Source organism: Canis lupus, chromosome 34 (assembly GCF_003254725.2).
Source record: "Canis lupus dingo isolate Sandy chromosome 34, ASM325472v2, whole genome shotgun sequence".
NCBI lineage: Eukaryota > Metazoa > Chordata > Mammalia > Carnivora > Canidae > Canis > Canis lupus.
In genome coordinates this window covers 12627155-12653737 of record NC_064276.1, presented here as the reverse complement: position 1 = coordinate 12653737, position 26583 = coordinate 12627155, and the positions used below count along the sequence as shown (strand labels likewise).

Genomic DNA, 26583 nt, shown 5'->3' with positions numbered 1-26583 from the left:
TCTATTCTGTTCCACTGATCTATGTGTTTGTTTTTGTACCACTATCATACTGTTTTGATGATTACAGCTTTGTAATACAGCCTAAGGTCTGGATTGTGATGCCTCCAGCTTTGGTTTTCTTTTTCAACATTGAATCTTTAGGATTTTCTATATAGAGTAACATGTCATCTGCAAATAGTGGAAGTTTTACTTCTTCTTTACCAATCTAGATGCCTTTTATTCCTTTTTCTTGACTTCTGTGGCTAGGACTGCCAGTACCATGTTGAATAAAAGTGGTGAGAGTAGACATACTTGTCTTGTTCCTGATCTTAAGGGGAAAGACCTTAATTTTTTACCACCGACTATGATATTAGCTGTGGGTTTTTCATAGACAGCCTTTATTATGTTGAGGTACATTCCCTCTAAAAACCTACTTTGTTGAGAGTTTTTAGCATGAATGGATGCTGTACTTTGTCAAATGATTTTTCTGCATCTATTGAAATGATCATATGGTTTTTATCCTTTCTCTTACTGATGTGAGGTACCATGTTGATTAATGTGCAATTATTGAACCACTCATGCATCCCAAGAATAAATTTTGATTGTGCTGAATGATTTTTTTAATGTATTGTTAGATTTGGTTTGTCAATATTTTGTTGGAGACTTTTGCATTCATGTTCATCAGAGACACTGGCCTGTAGTTCTAGAGAATTCTTGAAGAAAAGAAATCAAATGTAAGTTCTAACTAGATAGCTCACTGACTAAAAATTTGAGCTTTTAATGTTTTATTATTAAACAAATTTACCTTTTACTTTTATAAAACTAGTTTACTTTAGGTACATGATATATCTACCCAATATTATTTTAGGGTATTCGATTGGGGCTTGTTGAACTTCCTAGAATGTTTATAGTTTTCAGTAAATTTGGAAAACCTTTTGGCCAGTATTTCCTCAAATATTGCTTCTCTATTCCTCACACAACCACTCCACCCAACCTGTGACAGACATGTAGTATGGGCAGGAAATAAACTTTTGCTGTACAACAAAAATTTAAAAAGATCCTGTAGTTGTTGTTTCATTCACAGGGTAACTTCTAATTTAAATATGTACCTTCTGACTGACAATAGTTCAGGTAGAGTGAGGAACTATTTCACTTCCTTCTGGTAGAGAAGGCTATCACCTTTTTGAATTTAGGCTCTAGAATGGTGGCCACATCTAGCAACTTAATTATAAGACCAGAACTTTTTCTTGACTCTCCTAGAATGCAGTCTAAATTCATTATAAAATTTACTTCTGGAGGTTTTACTAGTTGTCTCTATTGCTAGTCTACAAAATCCATCTTTAATCTTCAATAACAATCTGAGTACTCTTAAAATATTTCTATTATATTCAGGGTAGACTCCTAATTCCCAAATGATTCTATAAAGAGCCAAAGAAATAGCAGGAAGACAAACTGTTGGATTATACTACCTTTTATTTCTTCAATTTATTTCTAGGCAGTAATCATTTAAAATGCTCCCCCAAATTCTCCCTCCATCTATGAATCTGATTTGTTCCCAAGACTCTTTATTTGAATGTATAAATATCTACTCTTATGAGTTATGTGAGTGCCTCAGAGTAGTCTGGCTCTGAGGTTGTTTACCAACTCTCATTTCTTTTTAATGGAAATGGAAATGGAGGTAAGAATAAAATACTAGGTTTATGGATCTAATGTGGCGGATCATCAGCACAAAATGTAACCATATTCTGCTCTCTACCTGATATAATGGAAAGAGAGAATCAGAAAAACCCTTTGGATAAAATTTTACAGAGAGTCGACAAAATGATCCTGTGATTGATACTCATTTGACTGAAAGTCCTTATGTTTTATATGTAAATGCCTGGTGAATTTGTATGACTTGTATAAAACTAAAGATGCCAAAAAAATTTACTGCTTTTATTGATTATATTGCTAAATACTAACAAGGCTTTTAGAAAATAAATCCATACACTTCCTTACCTGGGATTAGAACAAGGTACTCTTTGAGTGTTAACATTATCACATAAGGGTTCTCCTCCATGATAGATACCTGTTCGAACATAAATCTTAAAAAGAGAAAAAAAAGTATGTGCATATAAATATACACAAACAATACATGAAGGCACACAGACTACAGAACCAATATTAAATGATATTAAAATATTGTAACTTATATGAATGAGAGAGAATCTATTAACAGTTTCTATTAAAATGTTGCTTTTCTCTTCTCCCTTTCTTCACATATATACTAAGTTAATACTGATGCAGATTCTTCACCAAACAAAATGTGTTGTTGCCTCTAAGGTGACATCAGACCATAAAAAAAAAATCAACATAGACTCACAATCCCTTTAGGCCAGGTATGTAATTCCGACTTTTTCATATTTTAGAAAGATAAATTGGTATATATATTAAATATTACTTCATATTCTTAGCAGTTCGAACAACACTCCATAAAGACATTAATATTTCTGCAACAAAACACATGAATATTTACACTAAATGGGATATATAAAGACTATAAAAAGTCTTGCTTCAGTTAGGTCAGGTTTTGCTGCCGAATGAATTCTGTAAAACTCATGGTTTTAAGAAAGATTTATGGAAGTTAGAATTATTAGAATTATGGATATTAACATTATAGACAAAGGACTGTAAACTATGCAACAGCTGAGGGAGAAGTGGTTTTCTAGATATCTGAAAACAGTGCAGGTCAACAGATTATTATACATAGTTCAATTAAAAAGTTTATATAAAATAGTAAGCATCAACACTTGACTTTACCTTGTCAATGTCTCGAATATTTACATTTACATAGGTTGCACAAAGGATTTTTATTCTGAGTGCGCTATTTATAACCCAAAGGGATTTTGTAGATGTTTCTCCATTCATATATGGTGTAGCTGTGGAGATGCGTCTGGAATAAGATGGCATTGTGAAACAGTCCATTGGCAATTGGGAGTAAAGGCTTTCTTTAGCCATCAACATCAAATTGGGCATCCTTCCAAGCATTATACAGCTTCTTATGTACTGTAAAAGATTAAGAAGGGAGGGGAAAAGCCATTTCTTATAAGGTGTTTTATTTTAAAAGCAACAGATAAGCAAAAAAAATGAAAAAAGGAATTAAAAACAATGATTAGAGGATACTCATCATGAAAACACTGTTTATATCTGAACAATGTTAACCAGCTTATCCATATCTAGAATCAGACCCCAAATATTAAATATATAAATCTAAAGGAAAAAAAAATCTGTTCGCTCTAGTTCATCAATTTCTCAGATTAAAAATTGGTAGTATTAAAAACAAACTTATGAACGCTATTCACCAATTTTAACCACTAAACTTTCAAAGAGTATGTCCTAAAAATAGATACTTGTCTCAACTTTTACATTTCATATTAATATTTTTGAAGCTTGTTACTCACCTTATACTGACTTAGAGGATATTTTTCAAGGAAGTATTCATCACATCCACATACTTTTAAAATATACTTGCCCTGATATTCTAAAACACAGAGTTTTAGTTGTTCAGATGATAGCAACATACTTCTAGTTTTTTTTCTGATTGCTTCAGCAATTACTTGTTCTGGAACACAGTCATGGTTGATTTTCAGAGTATACTTCTGTTTGTCATTATTTGGAGAAACTATTACCCAAATCACCACTATTATTTGCCCTATAACAGGAAAACATTATTAGATGCAATCACCATATATATTTCATTTTTCAAGAGACAAATTTCAAAAAGCATATACTATACCATTTTTTTCTAACTATAATCAGAAATGACTTATAAACAAACTAATTAAATACAGATATCAGGTAGAAATCACAAATCTTCAAATATGATAGAGCTGCCAGGCCATGCCCAAATCTTATGTTTTATGGCAAGCACACAAAACTGTTACTAGTGGGTCACAAGTACCTGAGGCCAAGCTAATTTTCATTCTAAACTGCATGAATACTTCATGAGTATGACCCCTGTGAAGAGTGACTCTTGATCGTATCAAAGGATCAACAGTACCTAAAGTAGAAGAGTTTCTGGTAACTATGGGAAAGAATCATGGAGACCTAAAAAAAATGCTGAATCCGAAGGAGAGAAAAGATGGCGGAAGAAAGGAAAGAATAGGAATTTTTAAATGCTTTCCTTTTAAGATCAATTAAGCTGGGAGGAGGGGGTAAGATGATGAAAATGAAAAGATTAAAACTATGGTAGAGTGGTCCAGGTGTTCACCGTACAATTCTTTCAACTTTTCTGTAGCATAATTTTTATAAAGAATGTTGAGGGAAAATTAAGAGACCTTCATTTTAAAAGGTATGCTCAAGTAGAAAAGAATTTCAAATGAAGATAGTATGTTATACTGCATTAAACTACTTTAAACAATATAAGCGAAATAGCAATAACAGGTCTCAACTTGTCTACCAACAGAATTTTATATTTAATAATATGTAAGAACTTATTCTATCTATAACTTCAAGATGAAACCTTCACCTTGTTATTTTAAAAAATAGATATCTATCTGATACAATATTTTCATTTCCCAAACGTGTATAAATTTCCATGTTCACTTAATTCTAGAAATTGATATGTTAAGTGTCAAAAGTCAACCTATATTATCACTCATGCTCAGATTTAATTATTGCATTTAACATTAAGAAATCTATTGCTCTTTGTATATATGATAATAATAACAAAAAGGTGCAAAGTTTTCCCAAAATTTCATGAAGTATTTCTACTTATACTTTTTTATTTGTAAAAAGATAACTGACTATAACTGTATTAATAATAAATTTCAAACTCGAATTTCTTCAGTTTTATTTTAAAATACACAGCTAACCAAGAGATCAGCACCATATGTGCACAATTCATTCAATCAATAAATATTTATTACACACATACATTTGGCACTCAGCTATATCTTGTCAGTGTAAGTACTCCCTGTCATCAAGAAGCTTATCATCTAGCTGGGATAAAAAGACTGTACAAAAAATATAGCCACAGATAGAAATTTTTACTATGTAGTAAACACGGCAGACTATTTTCTTACCTTTATCTAATTTATTATATATGTGCTTTGGCAGTTCTGGTGAAGATTCTACATTTGGAGGATAGACATACATTGCTCTACTATGAGGTGAATTAAGATCCCGAAGATCCACAGCTTCTTTACAAACATTCAGAATATTTCTTCGGAAGTCCTGTACTTCTGGATCTTTAACCATATCAAATTCACACACTGGCATGCCAATAGCAAAACCTTAAAAAATTATATAAAGAATATAACATTCTATTAAACATATAGTACAAACATGTTTCTTACAAATGGGGAACTTGATAGATTTGGAAGATCATAACAAAGAGGTCTCTCTAGGTTTAAAGAAATTTTGATGAATACATATAGTAAAGCAAGAATTGACAAAGACTCAAATATTTTTAATATATAATATATGATATATTCAGCAATTTGGAACAAAGGCAGCAAGCATCCGTGTAATATTTTTAAAAGAGTAACAAAACAAAACTGGGATATAACAAATCTAAGTCGACCCTACAAGATACTTCCTAAAGAAAAATTTATAGGACACCACCAACGTGTTAAAAATAGTTCCTTAGCCAAGTAGGCAAAAAGTACTTTCGATTTGTAATGGTTTTTAATCTCAAAATCTATTTAAGGTTACAAAGGAATTAACTGATTCAGACAGAAATATTTTAGTAATGAGAAAATAGTTAAGTTTCATAGTTATTTGCTTTTAGAAAAGGACAATGCCATTTAGTAAAAAACTGTGTCATACCAATTTCTCGATTGAGGATCTTTTCTTCTCGGTTGCCTACTGGCTCAATTACTTTTAAAAAGGGTTGAAAAAGCCGAAGGTCACAAAGCCGTCTTGTTTCATCAAAAAATTCTTCCCTTTCTGCTTCTTGGGTAACACTTACGAAAATGTAAGAAGATTCATCTTGAAGAAGTTGATGGAGAGGGTACTTTCTTGCTTCTTTAAATAATTCATGCTTTATAGTTATTAATGTAGCCTCACGGAGGCATTCTAACGTCACTATCATTCCATTTGGTAGTAAACATTCTACTAGGATTCTTGGGGGCATCAAGTGGATGCCCCACAGTTCACCTGATGATGGTCTTGGAGGCATTGTTCTGATCCTTTACAAGTTTTACATATAAAACTATTTTAAGGAATTATATGTGTGGCTGTCCCAAAGCAGAAATCTAAACCAAAGGGAAAAAAAAAAAAACAGATGTTAAAAGAAAAACTATAGAAGAATATATTTATGGCATTACTAAATATAAAAGTTCATTTCCTGTATTTTGAATTGATTAGGGTATAAATAATTTATCTTAAATATTTTGATGGAGACTCCTGCCTCAAATTAGGCTGAAATAATTGATTCCAAAGCAGGAATTAGAAAAAACACTTGTATTTAATTATGTTTAATAAAATGATTTAATTAAAAACATTTTATTCTAATAGATTTTTTAAAGTCAGGTCTTATCAAGACAGAGCCAAGGCTACAGGGAAGAATGGACAGTTTAAGTTGTAATTAAAGCTAAAATTCCCATCACATATCACCTCTATCATTCTCTTCTATTTTATGGAGCAACAGAATTTGGACTGGAAAAGATCTTTTAGATCATTGGTCCATTTCTCTCATTTTAAAGATGAATAAAGGTGAGAGAAGTCAAATCTTCCTTTTCACTCCCTACCTCTACCCTGTGGTAATGAGAAATTACATGGCTTTGTCTTTTTTCTTAAATTAATCTTTGTGATTTCCTTCTTCCTACTGATTATTGTCTAAGTGGCATCTTAGACCATTTTGCTTTTAAAGTATAATTTACATATATATATTCAACTCAACCACTGAGCCACCCAGGCATCCCATGATGATGAATTTAAATGATCCAACTAGTTTATCAAATAACCCAGGTCTAATTATTCTGACTGAAATGAATTGATCTACACAAATGAGACTCACTGACTCTGTTAGTACATGTTAGTACAATGTTCCAACAGTGTTACTTGTAATATTTTTAAAAAACAAAGTATTATGATTTGAACCCCTCATTTTTTAAAGATGTCAACAATCTTGGGGATTCTTTTTTTTTTTTTTTTTTTTTTTAATTGAAGTTCGAGGGCAGCCCGGGTGGCTCAGCAGTTTAGCATTGACCTTCAGCCCAGGGTGTGATCCTGGAGACCCAGGATCGAGTTCCACGTTGGGCTCCCTGCATGGAGCCTGCTTCTCCCTCTGCCTGTATCTCTGCCTCTTTCTGTGTGTGTCTCTCATGAACAAATAAATAAAATCTTAAAAAAAAAAATAACTGAAGTTTGATTTGCCAACATATAGTAGAACACCCAGTACTTATTATCTTGGGGATTCTTTAGAAGATACTGCAAAACCCATGGAGCCACAAATTTATTTTTTGCTGCTTATGTTTATATTTTCTTCTATTCAGCAAGCTACACTGTAAAGGCATTAAAAAAGGAAAATGAGGGACACTGAAAAAATAAGAAATGAAAGTTAAGCTAGAGAAATGAATCAAAAAGGCCCAGATAACTTATTATATTCGATTATTTTATTAGGCATTGTGGACAACAGTCATAAATGGCACTGTTTATTAACTAAAAATGCACTGGGGCTGTTCTTCAGGACCATGTTAGGTCCTGGGTATATGATAATGAAGACGACAGACATGGCCCTTGCCCTTATAAGGCAAAGTCAAGAGTGTGAAGATTATGGGTTTGTTTGGTACAGGATAATTAAATTCACAGGTAATTAAATCCAGAAACCCGTCTTCTCTGACTCCTGTTTGTCATATCTATTAACATCTAATCCATCAAAAACTTTGTCAATTCTATGTCTTGAATCTGTATACTTCACTACCACTCTTAGTACCTTGAGCCAGGCCCCTACTATTTCGTGTCTGGACCAGTGCTACAGCCTACATGGTCTCCGTGGATCTAGGTTTGCCCCCTACAATCCATCTTTCACCTTACAGTCAGTGTGAGCTAGACAGGGCAATAGGGTCTACTTTGAGCAGACATTTTTACTGTCTCAGTTGCAAACAAGTACTGACAGTATGCTTCAGAGTTCTAATATATGAAGGAGGTGAAAAATAGAAATAGCAAAAATTTCAAGCCTTCCCCCATCTGTAGAAGTATAGAAATCAGTTGGAAGACAATAGAGAATGTAAAACTATTTTTAATAGTTGAAAATGTTTCTTCAAATTTATAAAAGAGACCCACTGAAGTTATAGGATGCAAAATATAATTATTCTTTTTCCAACACTTCTAAATGAAAATTCATTGGTTAGTAAAAGGACCAGATGGATCAATCTGTGTGCATAATTATAGAAGTGACTTAAGCTAAGCTTTTAAAAACATACCAAAAAATTTGAAGAATGCAGGGGAAATGCCAAATGACTACTTTTAAATGATGATCTGACTGCATAAAAAAGTTCAAATAAAAACAAAACCAAACCACAAGGCACACCAAAACAGCAGCTGTGTTTATAGTTTTCTTTGTTGAATGGCCCTAACAGGTCCATGTTATGGAATCATAGGGGCAACTATTTTATATAATAAGTAACATCTAAGAGTCTCATATGCTCCCTAAGAATTAGCAAAAGAGAAGTCTAGTACAGCAGAGAGATCACAGCTTCTAATCTTCATCCTACTATAGTGTATTTATGGTTAACAAACAAGTATTAAATACTGGAGGGTATTATGCTGAGTGAAGTAAGTCAGTCGGAGAAGGACAAACATTATATGTTCTCATTCATGTGGGGAATATAAATAATAGTGAAAGGGAATATAAGGGAAGAGAGAAGAAATGTGTGGGAAATATCAGAAAGGGAGACAGAACGTAAAGACTGCTAACTCTGGGAAACGAACTAGGGGTGGTGGAAGGGGAGGAGGGCGGGGGGTGGGAGTGAATGGGTGACGGGCACTGGGGGTTATTCTGTATGTTAGTAAATTGAACACCAATAAAAAATTAAAAAAAAAAAGAACAAAATATAAACTATACTTTGAATATCAAAAAAAAAAAAAAAAAGAAACAAAGCTAATGGCAGATGTGTTTGTGTTTGGTGGCGAGTCTCTGCATTTAAGCAGGTGTGGGAAGGAACAGCATTTGCTAACTATAAAACCAAGAAAATTCATACAGAATAGTAAATAGAATTATCCACTTTTTTAAAAAATAAATTTATTTTTTATTGGTGTTCAACTTACCAACATACAGAATAACACCCAGTGCTTTTATTTCTCTGCAACCTAATGCTTTTTGAGAATGCCCACAACTATTGAAAGGAAAATATTAACCAGAATAACCAGCAGCCATCATACATTCAATAACACTTCCAGGCAAATTTCAGGGGACATTTAGGATCATTCCCTTAGGACTTGTGTCCAAACCAGAGTTCGGAAATTCATTTTGGGGAAAATGGCTTTGAAATAATTGAGCACCATAATGTGGCAAAGCTGCATAATTCAGGTTGGTAAAATAACTGTTTAGAAAGACACACAGCTTAATAAATGGAAAATAAAAGCACGTGGGTGAAATACTTTGAGGATAAACTAAAGGCAAAGAGAAAAAAACAGAAAAATTGGTTACGCCGGAAAATGATCAGGAAACTATGGTTTGGCTTGCTGGATCGTGAACATCAACACTTAAACTACATTGTCTGTTAAACTCCTGTCTAGGAATAAAGAAGTATGTGTGTACGCTGAAATATAAAAAAATAAAAAAATAAATAAATAAAATAAATAAATAAATAAATAAATACTCGAGACACACCCTTCTCATTTATTAAGATAATAAATCTGATCATAGCCATAAAACATTTGGAGATCCTGGAAGGCAGGCACCAGTTGGCACCGTGGTAATACTAAATAGAAGACAGAGGATGCTAACTTTTTTACTTATCTTCTTATGTCAGGATTTATTCTGTACAAACCATTAGTTAGAGCTCACATGAACAGAAGCATAGAAGAGGCAAATGGAGCTAACGTTACTAGTCAGTATAAATCATGCACTCAGGTGGCAATAATCCTTTCAGGGTAGGTATGATCATTTCACATATGAAGAAACTGAAGGTCAGAGAAGTGAAGTTATTTGCCACCAGTAAATGCTAGATACAGATTTTGAATCCAGGTCTAAATGACTTCAAAGTATAAATATACTATAACCATGGGGCTATTTGGGCTTCAGTTATGGCCAGGTAATACTCACTGGTGGTGAATAAGGAAATGGGCTCTAAGGTTAGACTGGATTAAAATTCTCGCTGCCTTAGTAAACAGCTGTCTTGTGCAGTTTAATTCATCTCACTGAACTTCATTCTCCCCACCCGTTTTGTTAAGTTGGGATAATGGCAGAAAATTCTTCAGACTGTTGTATTAGATGAGATAATATACGAAAAACATGTACATAGCAAAGAGATTGGCATACGGTAAGGATTCAATAAATGTTAAATATTACTAGTACACCCTCACTACCTTTTCAAGTTATTACAAATTATCTTGGGCTAGTACCAGACAGGGATGGGAAAAAGAGGTTTGAGTTCTTTTACAGAGGGAGGCAAGTAAATAAGGAGCCTTATAAAGCTGTGCTAGTTTCAAGAACTGAACTTTGAACGTAGTACTGGAAATGCAAGGCTCACTTCCAAGTCTGGAATATTGGACTGAGTGGCTCAGAGGCTGGTACTTTTGCAGCTGTGTCTAGTTCCCTGAACTCCTAATATTCCTATCTAAATGGTACATCCGTGTACACCTTACATAAGGAATCCTTTGCTAACCCCTCTGCCTTTTTTGGAGAAACATCTACTTGTGCGGGGCTCTAAGCTAAAAATGCTATGAAAACTAAGGTAAATAGGTAAAATCTAGTTTATTGGGGGAATGAAAGACAAGAACAACTTTGACAGTGGAAAATCATTATACGACAGAATGTACTTTGAAAAGTCACAGGAAATCTCCAACTGCTTGAGGTTAGGGAAGGCACAGAGAGGTAAAATTTAAGTAGAATATTATAGATTAGTAGGGATCTTGTGGGGAAGGTAGGGGTAGCTTGGACATGGGGGAACTGGATGAGGAAAGCGTTTTAGATTGCCACAAGAGTATACGTGCAAAGTCACAGACCATGAAAGAACACAGCCTGTTACCAGCCATAGAAGTTGTTTTTCATTACTTGAGGAAGTGCATGGGAATAGGTAAAGTATGTGGCAAGGAGGGAGAGGGGAGAAGTAGGCAGGGGCCAGAAAGATAGGTGGATTCCTTGTTAAGGAGTATGAATTTTACGTAGTATGCTGTAAGGAAAGAGAATCTTCTGAAGTATTTTGAGGAAAAGAATGACAACATTTTTTTCATGATTTTAAATTTCAGATTTTTAAAAAGTATTTCTCTTCAAATACAGGATATAGTTAAGTTAGCATTAAACCAAGGTGTTAAAATGGTATCTTCCCAATTCCCCTAATTTGGAAAAAAAAAATCCCTAAGTCAGCAAATATACATATGTAACATTTTAAATAAAAGGGCCTTTACACGATAGAAGAAATTAAATGCTGATAACGAAGGTGGAATTATCCAAATGTAAGTGCATAATTTATTTACAAAGAGAAGGAATTTATTTGAAAAGCAATAGAGGGGAATAAATCTATAAGATTAATATTTAAATATTAATCTATAAGATTAATATTTAAAATAAGAATCTCTGCCATTGACAGTTTGAAGTCACAAAAATGTATTTACTAAAAATAAAATACTTTAGGATTAAGTACTACTCTATTGGCTTTTTTTCTTTTCTTTTCTTTACAAACCCTTGTGTTGAGGGCTGACTTTCCATAAATTGCAGCAAGGAAGCTGCTCTGCTACATGGAAAACCCTGACCCAGAAGCAGAGTCTACCAATGGTTTAGCACTAGATTCCCCATAAATGTGTACTGAGTAACCTGTGAGGGGCAGCCCCCTTTCTGACCATGCCCCATTTCCTGGGATGAGCGGTTCTGCTGCATATGAGGTCCCAAACTTGACACTCCTGGGCTTTGGAGTTCAGAATGCCAGAAATATTCATATACTGAAAAATTACAACTATTCAGGCAGGACTCTTAGGAAATAAATTGGTTTTGCTTATTCTAAGTTTTTATATATCTAAACATAAAGTATTTCAACCGGGGTGGTCCTGCTTTCTTAAAAGAGTATATATAACTCACAATTTACCTTTTTCTTGATGAGTTAACAGTCCTCATTATAAAACCAATTACTGTGCTATTCTGAAACACAATACAGCAAAGCACTTCAGTACTATTGAAGAGTCTGAGTGTATTTTCGGCCCTATCCTCAATGACCCCAGGACGGAGATAGTGCTTTTTAAAATGTTCCCATTGGGGAGTGCCTGGGTGGCTCAGTTAAGCATCTGCCTTCGGCTCACGTCAAGATCCCAGGGTTCTGGGATGGAGTCCTGCAGCAGTCTCCTTGCTCAGCAGGGAGTCTGCTTCTCCCTCTGCCCCTCCCCCCACTTGTGCTGATTTCATAAATAAATAAATAAATAAAATCTTTAAAAAAAATAAAGTAAAATGTCCCTATCTCCTTGTTTTCCAGTAGTCAACGGTCACTTCTCAGCTGTGGCCAGTTGGCCTCCTTTTCTTCAGTTACTCATTTCTAGTCAGCATCAACACCGACTACCATTTTATAACAGTCTCTAGACTAGAGAACAACAGACCAAATTATGATATCAAAGCCTCTGCTGTAAAAACTTAGGAGCACAACATATGTAACAGATACCTTGCTGGTCACAGATTTTGTTTACTTCCTTGTTCTGGTGTTAACATGACTGTTAAAAAAATTACTGTGTTTGGGCAGGAGGCACTGAAAGTCTTTGGTTCTTAGAAGGCCTGAACCCACATTCATTTCCTCTTTAGGGGTAGGTCTGCATTAGCAGTCCCAGTGAGGGCAATAGTACTGGTCAGCTGGAGTAAAGACAACTTTAAGCAAAATAAGCAGCAGAAATGAACAGTAAAAAAATAGTCTCAGAATCTTCATTGTCACTTGACTTTTACAAGTTGAGGGTTTCTTAATTCACTGGACAATTTAACTTAAACATCTAATGTGTACTCTTTCAGTTCAAGACGACAATGACATTTTAATAATTTGTTAAGTCCTAAATTCAAAGTCTTTCCCCGCTTATGATAATAGAACAGTATTTTCAGATTTCACTGTTTAGGGCAAAAATTGGCAAACTATGGCCCACATGCCAAATCCAGCTCACCACCTGTTTTTGTAAATATATTTAAATGGGAACCCAGCCAATAAATTGTGTTCACATATTGTCAATGATGCTTTCTCACTACAACAGTAGAGTTGAGCAGATGCTAGAGACACCATGTGGCTTAGAACATTTAATATCTGGTCTTTTACAGAAAAAGTTTATTGGCTTTTGGTAAGGTATCAGAATTACCCAATATATCAACCTGCGAATTTTCTTACTTTTTTTAAGATTTATTTATTTATTCATGAGAGAGAGAGAGAGAGAGGCAGAGACACAGGAGGAGGGAGAAGCAGGCTCCATGCACCGGGAGCCCGACGTGGGACTCAATCCCGGGACTCCAGGACTGCGCCCTAGGCCAAAGGCAGGCGCTAAACCGCTGAGCCACCCAGGGATCCCCTTACTTTTTTTAAAAAAGATTTATTTGGGAAAGAGTATACATGAACGTGAGCAGGAGGAGGGGCAGAGGGAGACGGAAAGGGAGAATCTCAAGCAGACTCTCTGCTGAGCACAGAGCCCTACATGGGTGTCAATCTCAGGACCCTAAGATCACGATCTGAGCTGAAACCAAGAGTCCGATGCTTAATGATTGAGCCACCCAGGCAACCTCAACTGGAGAATTTTCTAAGTGCACATGGCTTAATAAGCCAAAATTTGTTAAAATAAGCAGCTTGTGTTTTTTAGATATCTATATACCACAAATACAGAGGCTTTTATAAGTATTTACTGAATGAACAAAAGTCTTACAAATGCTTATTTCTTATTTAACTGATACATTTAACTAAAGTTATTTGATTTAATGGACATATTTACAAATGAGTATATTTAGATATATGTTGACAAGATATTTTCCACCCTCTTTCTCCGAGAGGTCAACTGGAAAACATTAACATGTAGTTTGTTGATAACTCAGTTGTATCTGTTTGCTCATTAACTAGAAAATATGCTTTCCTGGTTATTTTTAAATTACCAAATGAATCCTTACTTTAGTCTAATTTAGAACAAAATAAAAAACTTGCCTCTGTACTTGCTACAGAAATAACATGATTAAAATCTTGATTAATAATTCTATGATCTGGGGCACCTGGGTGGCTCAATGGTTGAGTGTCTGCCTTAGGCTCAGGGCGTGATACCGGGGTCCTGCTCCTTTTCTCTATGTCTCCGCTTCTCTCTCTGTGTCTCTCATGAATAAATAAAAATAAAATCTCTAAAAAAAATAATTCTATGATCTGATTACTCTCCTTAAAAGTTATTTTAAATCCTTCCAGTTAATTACTCCCTTTCTTAATGTTACTAGCCTCTTACATATATATGATAGTACCTTAATACATTCTTAATATCTATTATGTACTATCTATTATCTATTATCCTTGTTTGACTTACTACTAACTTTTCCAGGATGGAGTCTCTTTTGGCACACTTACAGTCCTAGAGCATAAGAAGTAAGTAGGAAAACTAAATTGTTGAAGTTATCCCAGGGAAAAACCCAGGCCTGAAACAAGTAATAGAAGAAAGAGATGGAAGAAGACACTTTATAAATGGAAATCAAAAGCACTGAGAGACTAACTGGATTTGAAGGATAAGAAGCATAATTTTAAAATATTTCACTGCAGTGGAAATGCATGGAAGGCAAGCGTTTTTTTTTTTGGTACAATTTTTCATGAGCCCCAGTTTGGGCCTCTAAAATTCTCTTCTTCCAAGAGTCACTGAGCTGTTGTTGGAGTGAGTCCAAAGGGACAGCTGTAATATACACTAGTGCTGGAAGGATGCATTTTATCCACTTTCTTTCAAAATGCTGTCCTTCACTGACCTTTACAAGCCAACCATGAAAAAACAGATTTAACTCATTCTCTTAGTTATTCAGAGAGAGACCTTAACAAGTTTAGGGTGGAAAAATAGTTCTCATGATCAGTATGTAGAAAATTCAAATTCCTTTAGGAGGAGATAGAATTCGTTTTCACTATTAAATTCATAGTGCTGTGAAATACACTTCAGAGATTTAAAAATACATTTTAGAGATGTAATGATTTATTTAAAATAAGGGTTCCCAAATATGAGATTCATTGATGGGCTTAGAAAGGGCCTGTGCTAATGGATTTTTTTTTTTTTTTTTTTTTTTTTTTTTTATGATAGTCACAGAGAGAGAGAGAGAGAGGCAGAGACACAGGCAGAGGGAGAAGGAGACTCCATGCACCGGGAGCCCGACGTAGGACTCAATCCCGGGTCTCCAGGATTGTGCCCTGGGCCAAAGGCAGGCGCTAAACCGCTGCGCCATCCAGGGATGCCCTAATGGATCTTTTTTTTTTTAATGACAAACAATTAAGGACCAAGTTAGTAACATCTACATCAGCGCAGACTGTTTTAGAAAATATTTTATTTCTTTATTTTGAGAGAGAAAGAGAGAGAGAGAGAGAGCACAGGTACGTGCTCGCATTAGCTGGGGGCGGGGTGGAGCAAGCCACACTCTTCACTGGGTAGGGAGTCCAATGCAGGGCTCCATCCCAGGACTCTGAGATCATGACCTGCCAAAGGCAGACACTTAACTCACTGAACCACCCAGGTGCCCTGGTAGACTTTTGATTATCAATAAATGTGAACAAGTACTTTATTAATAAGGTGGGTTAAAACAATCCAGTGTGACTAGCAGAATCGAATAGGGTAAACAAGCATAAGATGCATTACTGAAGTATAGATTAAAATATACTTGATCTTAGATTATTAACTAATGAATTTAAATTCCATATTTTATATAGATAGGTAAAGAAACATTACCAAATCTCAAAATACACAGTCACTAATTTTCTCAATTTGAACTTTAAAAATTCAAATTTTAGTGTGATAAAATTTCTTAAAATTTAAACTCAAAAGGAGACTAAATAGATAGAGGTGATGGTTAGAGAGGATTATGAGGAAGAGTAAACGTAGTTAAGGTAGAAAATACAACAAAAGATATTTCACAATATCATACAATTTAATAAGACAAATGACTCCACAGTGATGTAGAGTTTTCCAGGAAATACTTCTTTTCTCTTTGTGAGAGAGTCAAGGCAGGGTATTATAGCGTCACGTAAAATAAGGAGCAGGCAGTCAAACAAAAGTCAATGGTAAATTAGGCAATTCTAGAAACTCCATTTAGATCAAGATGGCAGTATTTGGTAAGTTATGATTTCAAAATACAGAACTGAAAGAACGACTAGTACTTCAAATGAAAAATACATTAATATTTTGCTTTATTCAGTAGAATACTTTTGCTCTACTTCCTTGATTCTTCCTTATTAATCAGCCCACCCTATGACTGATGGCATATATTGATAAGACAGGGGGATAGAATTAAGGGTACCTCCTTCTGTCTCAAAAAAGGGACAAAGCTAATGATTCCATAAAGAGAATCTAACGAGTGACTTGAGCTTTAACATCTTAATACCTGGAACAAATAATCAATGGACCTGAAAACATTTTGAAACCTCGACATTTTTTCAACTATGGTATTATTCAGTGTTTAGTAGCAAAGAAAACAACATATGAGCCCAGTCTAGTTCTATGGGTAGAGCAGAAATGATCTAACCAGTGTTTCTGCTTTGGTTCAGATCACTACTCCATCATCCTCAGCTCTACCAACTCTATGGAGAACAATGCAATTCTCTCTCTCTCTTTTTTTAAGATTTTATTTATTTGAGCGAGAGTGGGGTGGTAGGAGTGGAGGGAGGGATAGTGAGAAAGAGTCCTAAGCAGACTTTGCACTGAGTGTGGAGCTTGACACAGGGCTCGATCTCACAACCCTGAAATCATGTCCCAAGCCGAAACCAAGAGTCCATTGCCTAACCAACTGCACCCACTGAGGTGTCCCAAGAGAACTCTGCAATTCTTCTTTTTTTCTTTTTAAAGATTTTATTTATTCATGAGCGACACAGAGAGAGAGAGAGAGAGAGAGACAGAGACAGAGACAGAGACACAGGTAGAGGGAGACACAAGCTCCACTCAGGGAGCCTGACGTGGGACTCGATCCTGGGATCCCAGAATCACGCCCTGGGCCGAAGGCAGGCGCTTAACCGCTGAGCCACCCAGGGATCCCCGAACTCTGCAATTCTTTAGACTTCTCTAGGAGTTACGTTATTTGCATAAAGTGAATAAAAACAGTTACTACCTCACAGTGATTGATGAGTTAAATGAAATAATACATGTTAAATCCTAGCATAATGCCTGGAGCATGGAAATTCAATAAAGGTTCCCTCTCATCTAGGGGACCCATGCTATCTAGATCCATGGGTCCAGAAAGGAGCCAGAACTTTATTGTTTCAGGCTTATTTTATTTTAGTTTTAAATTTTATTTATTTATTCATGAGAGACAAAGAAAGAGAGGCAGAGACACAGGCAGAGGGAGGACCAGGCTCCATTCAGGGAGCCTGATACGGGACTCGATCCCAAAACTCCAGGATCACACCCTGAGTTGAAGGCAGACACTCAACCACTGAGACACCCAGGCATCCCATCAGGCTTATTTTATAATTATTTTTTTTTTTTTTTTTTTTTTTAATTTTTTTTTTTTTAATTTTATTTATTTATGATAGTCACATAGAGAGAGAGAGAGAGGCAGAGACATAGGCAGAGGGAGAAGCAGGCTCCATGCACCGGGAGCCTGACGTGGGATTCGATCCCGGGTCTCCAGGATCGCGCCCTGGGCCAAAGGCAGGCGCCAAACCGCTGCGCCACCCAGGGATTTTATAATTATTAAAAAAAAAAAATTTTATGCAGAATACTTTACTTATGTATTTGAAATCTGTATAAATGTCTTTGTCCTCATCTTTATATTTGTCTCTGTATTCTTACTGAACTTCAAAATCCCTAAAGGATGAGGCCTGTACCTATTTCTTTTTTTTTTAAGATTTTATTAATTTATTTAAGAGAGCAGGCACATGAGCATGGAGAGAGGTAGAGGGAGAGGAGAAGCAGACTCCCTGCTGAGTGTGGAGTCCTATGGGGCTTGATCCTAGGACACTGAGACCATGACCAGAACCCAAGTCAGATGTTTAACTGACTGAGCCACCCCAGTGCCCCTGAGGTCTGTATCTGTTTAACTCAGTTTATATTCTCAGCAGAGCATAAGCATCAAATGGACATCTGATATATTTCAATAATGATAAAACATTAAAATAATCAAATATAAGTCAACAAGACATAAGAAAATGGCAGAAATATGTACAAAAATTCTTATTCTAGAATTATGCTATTTATTATTTGTAAAATCTACTTCTTTGTATGTATACGTAAGATTATACTGGCTTTCTTATCTAAAGAAAAAGAGAGGAAATGCAATGAGTGAAAGAAATAAAAATGCAAAGTCATAGTAACAAATATTTTGGCCCTTGAACTGAAAAAAATAATGATCAGTTAGGAAAAGAGAGAAGTGAAAGGGTATTACATAGACCATACCACTGATTTTTCTCTTCATTAAAAAAAAAAGTCTTTTAATCATATTTGGTTTGATTGCAAATAAGAAGAAATGGTCTTTTTGGGCTAAAAACCAACAACACAGCTCATCTCCTACATTAAGTAATATAATATTTGGTTCACTGAAGCAATACTTAAAGAAAGGAAACTTGGTATGATATGGAGAGTAACTTTTTAATGAGGAAAAAAAAACTTCCCTTGTAAATTGTTACAAACTAGTATCTTTTATGTAAAGAGAGAAATAACCCTAATGTCTTTAAATTTTATAGCTGTATCTACATCTTGGAGGGCCAAGAAAATACTTCAACAAGACAGGGAAAACAGAACCCCAATTATACACCTGGTTGCTTCCATGAAAATTTAACCAATATGAGACCAATGAAGGGATAGGCAAACTCAGCATGGAAGAAAGGAAATGCAAAATACAGAGGAGTTTTTGAAGTGTTACTCCAATTTTCTCCTAAGCAAACATTTTAGCTCCCAGGGAACATAAAGAGAAGAGTTGCTGAAAGCTTAAACTTTTACAAATAAGGTTATAAGCTTACTTAAGTTTATAATCAAACTTATTACTGATGATAACCAAAATGTGGGGCTCATAGTCCTTTGTAATTTCCCTTTACAAATGAGACTCACATCCCATATACTTCAGGAACAAAAGCAATTTATTATATGGTATTGCATAGATCTTGTCAACCACACAGTTTCTTTCTTGATTGGCAGGTTAAGGAAAAAAGTATAAAAGGGTTCCACTTTCAGTTTAAAATCAGGATGAAAACTAACTTTCCCGTTTTTCTTTCAAAAGCCGGTGGGCGGGGGATCCCTGAGTGGCTCAGCGGTTTGGCGCCTGCCTTTGGCCCAGGGCGCGATCCTGGAGTCCCGGGATCGAGTCCCGCGTCGGGCTCCCAGCATGGAGCCTGCTTCTGTCTCTGCCTCTCTCTCTCTCTCTCTCATAAATAAATAAATAAATAAATCTTAAAAAACAAACAAACAAACAAAAAAAAAAAAAAAAAAAAAAACAAAAGCCGGTGGGCTTCACCAAAAATAACTTCACTCTTTCTTGACTTAAAGAAGCTAAAAATCAACCATCCTGGACTTGGTAGATTTGTAAAATTGTTATTTCCTGGCTGCTAGTGATTCATGGAGAAAGAAGAAAAAAAAAAAAGAGTAGATCATCCAGGTCCTAGCTAGATAAATTCATTGAAAAGTTTAAGAATATCTAAATTAGACATCTTAAATAAGAATATCTAGAGAAAGGTAACTATAGTAATGTGTCTTCCAGCTCACTTGACTTTATTCTTTTAAAGACCTGTAATAAACTGAAGGCAAGATGTTTCCATAAGCCACCAGGAATGAGAATGTCGTTCCCTTAAGTTTATCAAATGACTTTTTCTTTTTGATTTTTTCTGGTACAGTGTAATGCCTTTATAAGCCTTTCTTTGTCTTTGAATACCTTAACAATCTCCTTCCAAGTCTGCCTGCCACTATGGGTGAGGGTGGATGAACTTCTGGAAACACCTGTTTCATACTATTCCATTCTCTCTATTCAGCAAGAATGAACAGCTACATTATTTCCTTATATAATGGGATGAAGACACAGTTTAATTACTATGGGGACTTCTAATCAAGTACTATTCCTTCTGCTGGTAGCTCTCTAGTGTCTAGATGCATTAAAACTTGTTTGCACTCCACTGATTAACCGTGTGGTCTTTCTTGACAATGATGAAAAGATGAGTCTTATACTGCCATTATAAAGTGAAACTTGAGTTAGCTATAGATTTCTCAGTAGATTCAATTGTTCTCTCTTCCTTGTACAGAACAGGTAGTTTGTGTCCAGAATGAGAAAACAATCCCCAAATGATAAAATAGTAAATGTTCAGTCTACTCCAGTCCAATAGGGAGAGCTACCTTTGACTGGAGGTACTAGCAGACACAGTATATTCACCTAATTGAATCCAGACATATTTCTTTTTTTTTTTTCCAGACATATTTCATAGAAGGTCTCCTTGCTTTGGAGTATTATTTTCACTTTTGACCAACTCAACATTCTAAATTCAAAATCTGCCATCTGCTCCATTTTCTGGCAATAACAGAATAGTTTAGTATTCAATAGTAACGGTGAAAAAACTCCACTGCAAGTAATTATGACCAACTTTAATAGTGATTTATCATCATTCAATATTTGATCTCTGATAAAAGGGCTATTTCATTAAAGTGAAATTTGAAGTAATGTCCAATAGTTGTTTGGAAAGCAAAGGAACACATATCTCTCAGAAGTGCAATCAGAGAGAGAGGAGCTTAATCTCAGCACAAGCATCACCTAGCCAAGATGTGAACAGGAGAGTTCTATGAGTGATAGCAACAACAATGTAGAGGCATGTAAGTACAAATAATTTATAAATCAATTTTTTGGGATCCCTGGGTGGCGCAGCGGTTTAGCGCCTGCCTTTGGCCCAGGGTGCGATCCTGGAGACCCGGGATCGAATCCCACATCGGGCTCCCGGTGCATGGAGCCTGCTTCTCCCTCTGCCTATGTCTCTGCCTCTCTCTCTCTCTCTGTGTGTGTGACTATCATAAATTAAAAAATAAAAAAAAAATTAAAAAAAATTAAAAATAAATAAATAAATAAATTTTTTAAAAGCCAGTACAATATGGGCATGGTACTTCAGAATCCACTTAATGATGAGAGAGAAATATTAGTAGATGGTCTTTACTTTGCCTTTTTAAACATTTACTGTTCACTTACACTTAATACGATACAATGTGCCTTTATCTGGGATGCTATAGTTACTAGACCTTAAAATGAGAGCAATGAGAATGACAAACTGAAATGGGTGTAATTGTGTAAAAATAGTAACATAAGTGTTCAATAGATAGAATATTTCTATTTTATTCATTGATGTTCAATATGTCATCTGTTGACCACATTTATTGTAAACCATAAATTACCTTGTAATAATTCAGTAAGTTAAAGTGCTTCCTTAGAAAATGTATCAACTGACAAGAACTTGTAAATCAGTTATTTAACCTAAGTTATTAAATTGTCTATTATCCCAACAACTGCTTCACACATTACAGTTTATTAGGTAATCTTGCTGAAATTAAAATCAAGGCACAGACTGAGTTGTAAGAAAGTTTGAAACAGAGAACTTAAAGGAACTAAAATTCTAAATCTTCACTAGGGAGTAACAAGTCAAGAAAGGGAATGAATGCAAAGATTAAAGTGAAGAGAGAAAAAAACATTCCAGGGTTGGAGAGAAATATTGTAGGGGATGATAACAGAGATCTTTGAGTCTGTGCTCAGTAATGGTTATTACAGAGATGGATACATGATGGAGAATGCTGATGTGAAAATCTGGAAAGCCATCTATTATGGTACAGTACATAAAGAGCACATTCAAACGTTTATTTCTTAAATTGGAAGATTAAGGTTAAACTAAAACTAGACCATAAACTTTTAACTTCATCTAGTCAATACTAATAATTTCCATTATTTGATAGTTGCCTAATGGTCTAAGTGATCACAGTTTGATAGCCTCATCAATTTGGTGGGGCATAAGAAAAAAAGGCTCAGAAAAAATTCTTTAAAGTAGTCTCACTGTCAGAATACTGCAAGTCAGAAATTCACCTTTTGTCACAAAGCCCCCCAAAAGATAAAGCTTTCTTCAAAGATAAAAGTATGGGTTCTATTTTTATAACATAATTAACAAAACCACAATAATTATTTTATTAATCTAAAAAAAATCTACTTTCACATCTCTAGGAATCAGCTAATTAAAACCTGTGCTTGGTTCCTTTGTTCCAATTGGCTTTACAATACTAGTGTTCTTACCCATCACTAGTCTACTCACAATGGTATCATTAGCACTAAGATCCAAATAACAGTGCTGTATTTATGACTGCACTTTAGTTTACACAAAAGCAAAATTCTGAGAAGAGCATGAGTCATTATCCCCAGGGTAAAAAAATAATGTTTCTTTGGTCAGAATATGAAACTTATTACTGAAACCAGTAATTTAGCCTAGAAATTCCTTTTCTGAATAAATGGAACAGAATGTTTCTTTTCTCTATTCGAACACTCCAAAACTAGCAGAACTGTCCATCTGTCTGCTTTTACTACTCTACATATCTGGTGTGTGGTGACAGAAAAACAACCTTTAGTCTAACTATTTTCAGTACTGCTCTTTTGTTCTGTCCTGTCAGAATGTCATCTCCCCAGGACAAAATACAGACAGAGAGACAGACAGACAAAGAAACACACACACACGCATGCACGCACACACCCCTCTTCCTATTTGGGTAATCTATTACAAAGTCACTGTAAAATATGTAGAGAACATTCTAAAAAGTGGATATTTATTTCCATAATGTTAAATATTAGTTCTTAGGTTCATATTTTATATCTCATCTTAAAACATATTCATAATTAAAATGTTAAAGTTACAAAAATAAGGAACTATTGGGGCGCCTGGGTGGCTCAGGTCATGATCCCTCCGTCCTGGGATTGAGCCCCCAGTTGGACCGCCATGCTCAGGAGGGAGTTTGCTTCTCCCTCTCTCTGTGCCCCTCCCCCAAGCTTGTGTGCGCACGCGCGCGCACACACTCACACACACTCTGTCTCTCACATAAAGTCTTTTTAAAAAAACATAAGAGACTAATGATGTTTTAAATGATTAAAAAGTTTTCCCCCAAATTTTCCCAGTAACAAGTCATAATCTTTCTAGGATATTTTTCTAGCCTCCTTTAATTATTCCTTTTGTTGGTACCTCTTACTCTGTTTATTCGTGATCTCACCACTCTCTCAATCCCGAAGGTTGGATCCTTTGGAGTTCTCAACTCCTCTTGCATGATACCACTTCCATTCATTAAATCACCTACAAATTCATCACTTTTTTGGGAGAGCATATTCTCTATCAGTACTAAACCCTAAAGAATTCTCATATGGAACAGTGACAGGTGTCTAATTCAACAAGCATTCATAAAGCCATTGCTATCTTACAAGACACTGGCAATTAAAGTGAAGGGGGGAAAATCATTCATATGTGTACATAAGTGAAGGTGAAAAGGACAGAGTTCTACCCTTTATTACCTTACAATCTATAAGGCAGAATATAGTAATTATAGCACAAAGTGTATATTATGTGCTTGTTTAAGGGAAAGGTGCTTAATGAATTGTAGAATTTCTGATAGATAATGAGGTGTAGGAGATAAGTGAGGAGTAGGTTAAGTGTTCAGTATGAACTAAGGCAAAAAGCCCCAAGAGCACAGTATTCAATTCCCATCCCCACCCCCTGCAATTTGTTATCCAGTGTCACTAAAACTGGCTACCTAAAACACATATCTAATCACATGGCTACTCAATTAAAATAATGTGGTGAAATTCTGTTATCTACAGAATACACTTCAAACTCAAAGTCTCAAAATCATTACAACTATGCTCTGCAACTTCGTTCTTTTTTTCCCCACACTCCAAGCTCTAATCTTTCTAGATCAATTTTTTTCCTTTACAGTTTTCTTTGCTTTTGTAAAGAGTCCATGATCTTTCTTCTACCTCTGTCCTTGTTCATTGCCATTTCAATCATGCTTTTCCTTGACATTCAGCCTAATGCTTTCCCTTCTGTCCCTTCAGTCTCATTAAATTTGATTTATAATTCCAGATTAACTTTAGAATCATTTTGTGAAATTCAAAAACAAAGATCAAAGCAAAACTTGTATTTTGATTAACCTTGATTCATAATAATTTAGGGAGAACTGATATTTTTACAAGATATCCTTCCTATCCAAGGGTGTACTTACACACTTACCTGTTTTACAATGTTCCTTAGCAGTTACTTTTTAATTGTACTATAATTAACATACAGTGAACTGCACATATCTTAAGAGTTAAGTTTGATGACTTTTAACAATTTCTGTATCCATGTAGCCACCATACAAAACAAGATAAAGAACATCTATTAACCTAGAACATTACCTCACGCTCTTTTCCAATTCATTTCTCTCTCTGCCCCTATATGATCACATTTTGATTTCTATAATCATAGGTTACTTTTGCAGGTTCTTGACTTCATATAAATTAAATCATACAGTATATTTACTCTTTTGTGTTTGGCTTCTTTTGCTTAACATATTGTATTTGAGATTTATCCATGTTGTTAATGTATCAGTAATTAATTCTTTTAAATTGCCAAGTAGCAGTCCAAAATATATTTCAACTTGTTTAGCTATTCTCCAGTTGTTGAATATATGGGCTGTTTCGGCTTTGACCATGAACATCCTTATGTTAGTTTTTTCGTTTTTGTTTTAGTGGACATATACTTTTTTTTTCTTTTGGTAAGGAAGGAGTACTCTTGGTACCTAGGAGTAAAATGCTGGATTATATGGTATGCAGACCAACTACTTATCCTCAAGAACGCCTGCTTGCAAAGTTGACCCTTGATTGGTGTTTGGGAACCTGGATCAGGGATTTTGAGAGAGTTTCCATTAAGTGATAAAAGTGGTTCACTGTACCTAAATTGTTTATGAAAACAACATGTATTATGTTGAATACCTGCACTTTCTGGAATTTGGGTATGTGCTGGGCAGATGGATCAGCCTCAAAATATTTATGTACTGAATTTAATAAGTTTTCCTGGTTGTCTACATTTCATACAGGTTGTCTCAACTTCTAGCTGGGGAAATTAAGTGTATTTTGTGTGACTTATAAGTACTGAGACTATTTCTTTCCATTCTGTGGCATACCTAGTCATTTTAATGTTGTCTTTTGGTGAGCAAAAATTTTTTATTTTGATAAGGTCTTATTTATTTCATTTTCCTTTATGATCAGCATTTCTTGTGTCTTTTCCAAGAAATCTTTGCCTTCTTAGTAGTCTTAAAAGATTTCTTCATGTAAATTCTGCTATGGCTTACTAAGTTTATTTCTAGATAACTGAACTTTTTGTTAATTTTATAAATGAGCTCTTCTCTTCCATTATATAATTTCTTATTGTTAATATAAAGGAAAACTATGGTTTATTTATATATTAATGTTACAATACCAAGAAGACATACAGAAAAAGGTAGATAAATATGACTAAGTAAAAGTCAAAAATTTGGTTTGGCAAAAGTACCACAAGCCAAATGGAAAGACCATTGGCAAACTGGCAAGGATATATTTGTAATATATAAGACAAGAGGCTTTTTTTTTTTTTTTTTTTGGGTAACTTACAAATAACTCAGACAAGACAGTAAGAAAAAGATGAATAAGAGTCCATTACAAATACAGTTTGCAGAAAAGGAAACTTCTACAAGATAAGCTTATGAAAATAATTTAAAATGCAAATAAAACAATGATATATTTCCATATTTTACCTATCAAATAGGAAAACATTTAAGCATGGGATGCCTGGGTAGCTTGGTTAAGTGTCCACCTTTGGCTCAGATCATGATTCCAGGGTCCTGGAAGGGAATCCTGTATCAGGCTCTCTGCTCAGTGAGGAGCCTGCTTTACCCTTCCCCTCAGCCCCTCCTGCCCTGCTCATGCTCTCTTTCTCTCTCATTCTCTCAAATAAATAAATAAAATCTTAAAAAAAAAAGAAAAGAAAAACATCTGAGCTTGATGAAACCCATTACAACAAAGACAGCACTCTTAGAAAGGTGGTGGATTGTTAAAAAAATAAAGAAAAAAGAAAGGTAGTGGAAATATAAGCTTTGTAGAAAAAAAAAAAAAGAAAGGTGGTGGAAATATAAGCTTTGTAGAAGACAATTCGGACAATATGATTCAAAATTTTATATGTACATATTCTTAGACTAGGCAATCCCACGACTAGTAATTCATTATATGGGTATATTTGAAAAAATTCACCAAAAAGTAGGTTAAAGAATATTTATGAGGCAATGTTCATGAAA

General features: G+C 34.9%; 1 protein-coding gene across 1 annotated transcript in view; it reads right to left on the bottom strand.

Moving 5' to 3' along the window:
- Window positions 1–26583, bottom strand: part of PIK3CA (phosphatidylinositol-4,5-bisphosphate 3-kinase catalytic subunit alpha) — an 80186-nt gene that overhangs the window by 25934 nt on the left and 27669 nt on the right. The window contains exons 2-6 of the mRNA XM_025451160.3: window positions 5788–6215; window positions 5043–5252; window positions 3420–3670; window positions 2779–3024; window positions 1978–2063 (exon numbers count right to left, since the gene is read on the bottom strand). Coding sequence (XP_025306945.1) covers window positions 1978–2063; window positions 2779–3024; window positions 3420–3670; window positions 5043–5252; window positions 5788–6139 — 1145 coding nt within the window. The 5' untranslated portion in view covers window positions 6140–6215. The remainder of the gene's footprint in view (window positions 1–1977; window positions 2064–2778; window positions 3025–3419; window positions 3671–5042; window positions 5253–5787; window positions 6216–26583) is intronic.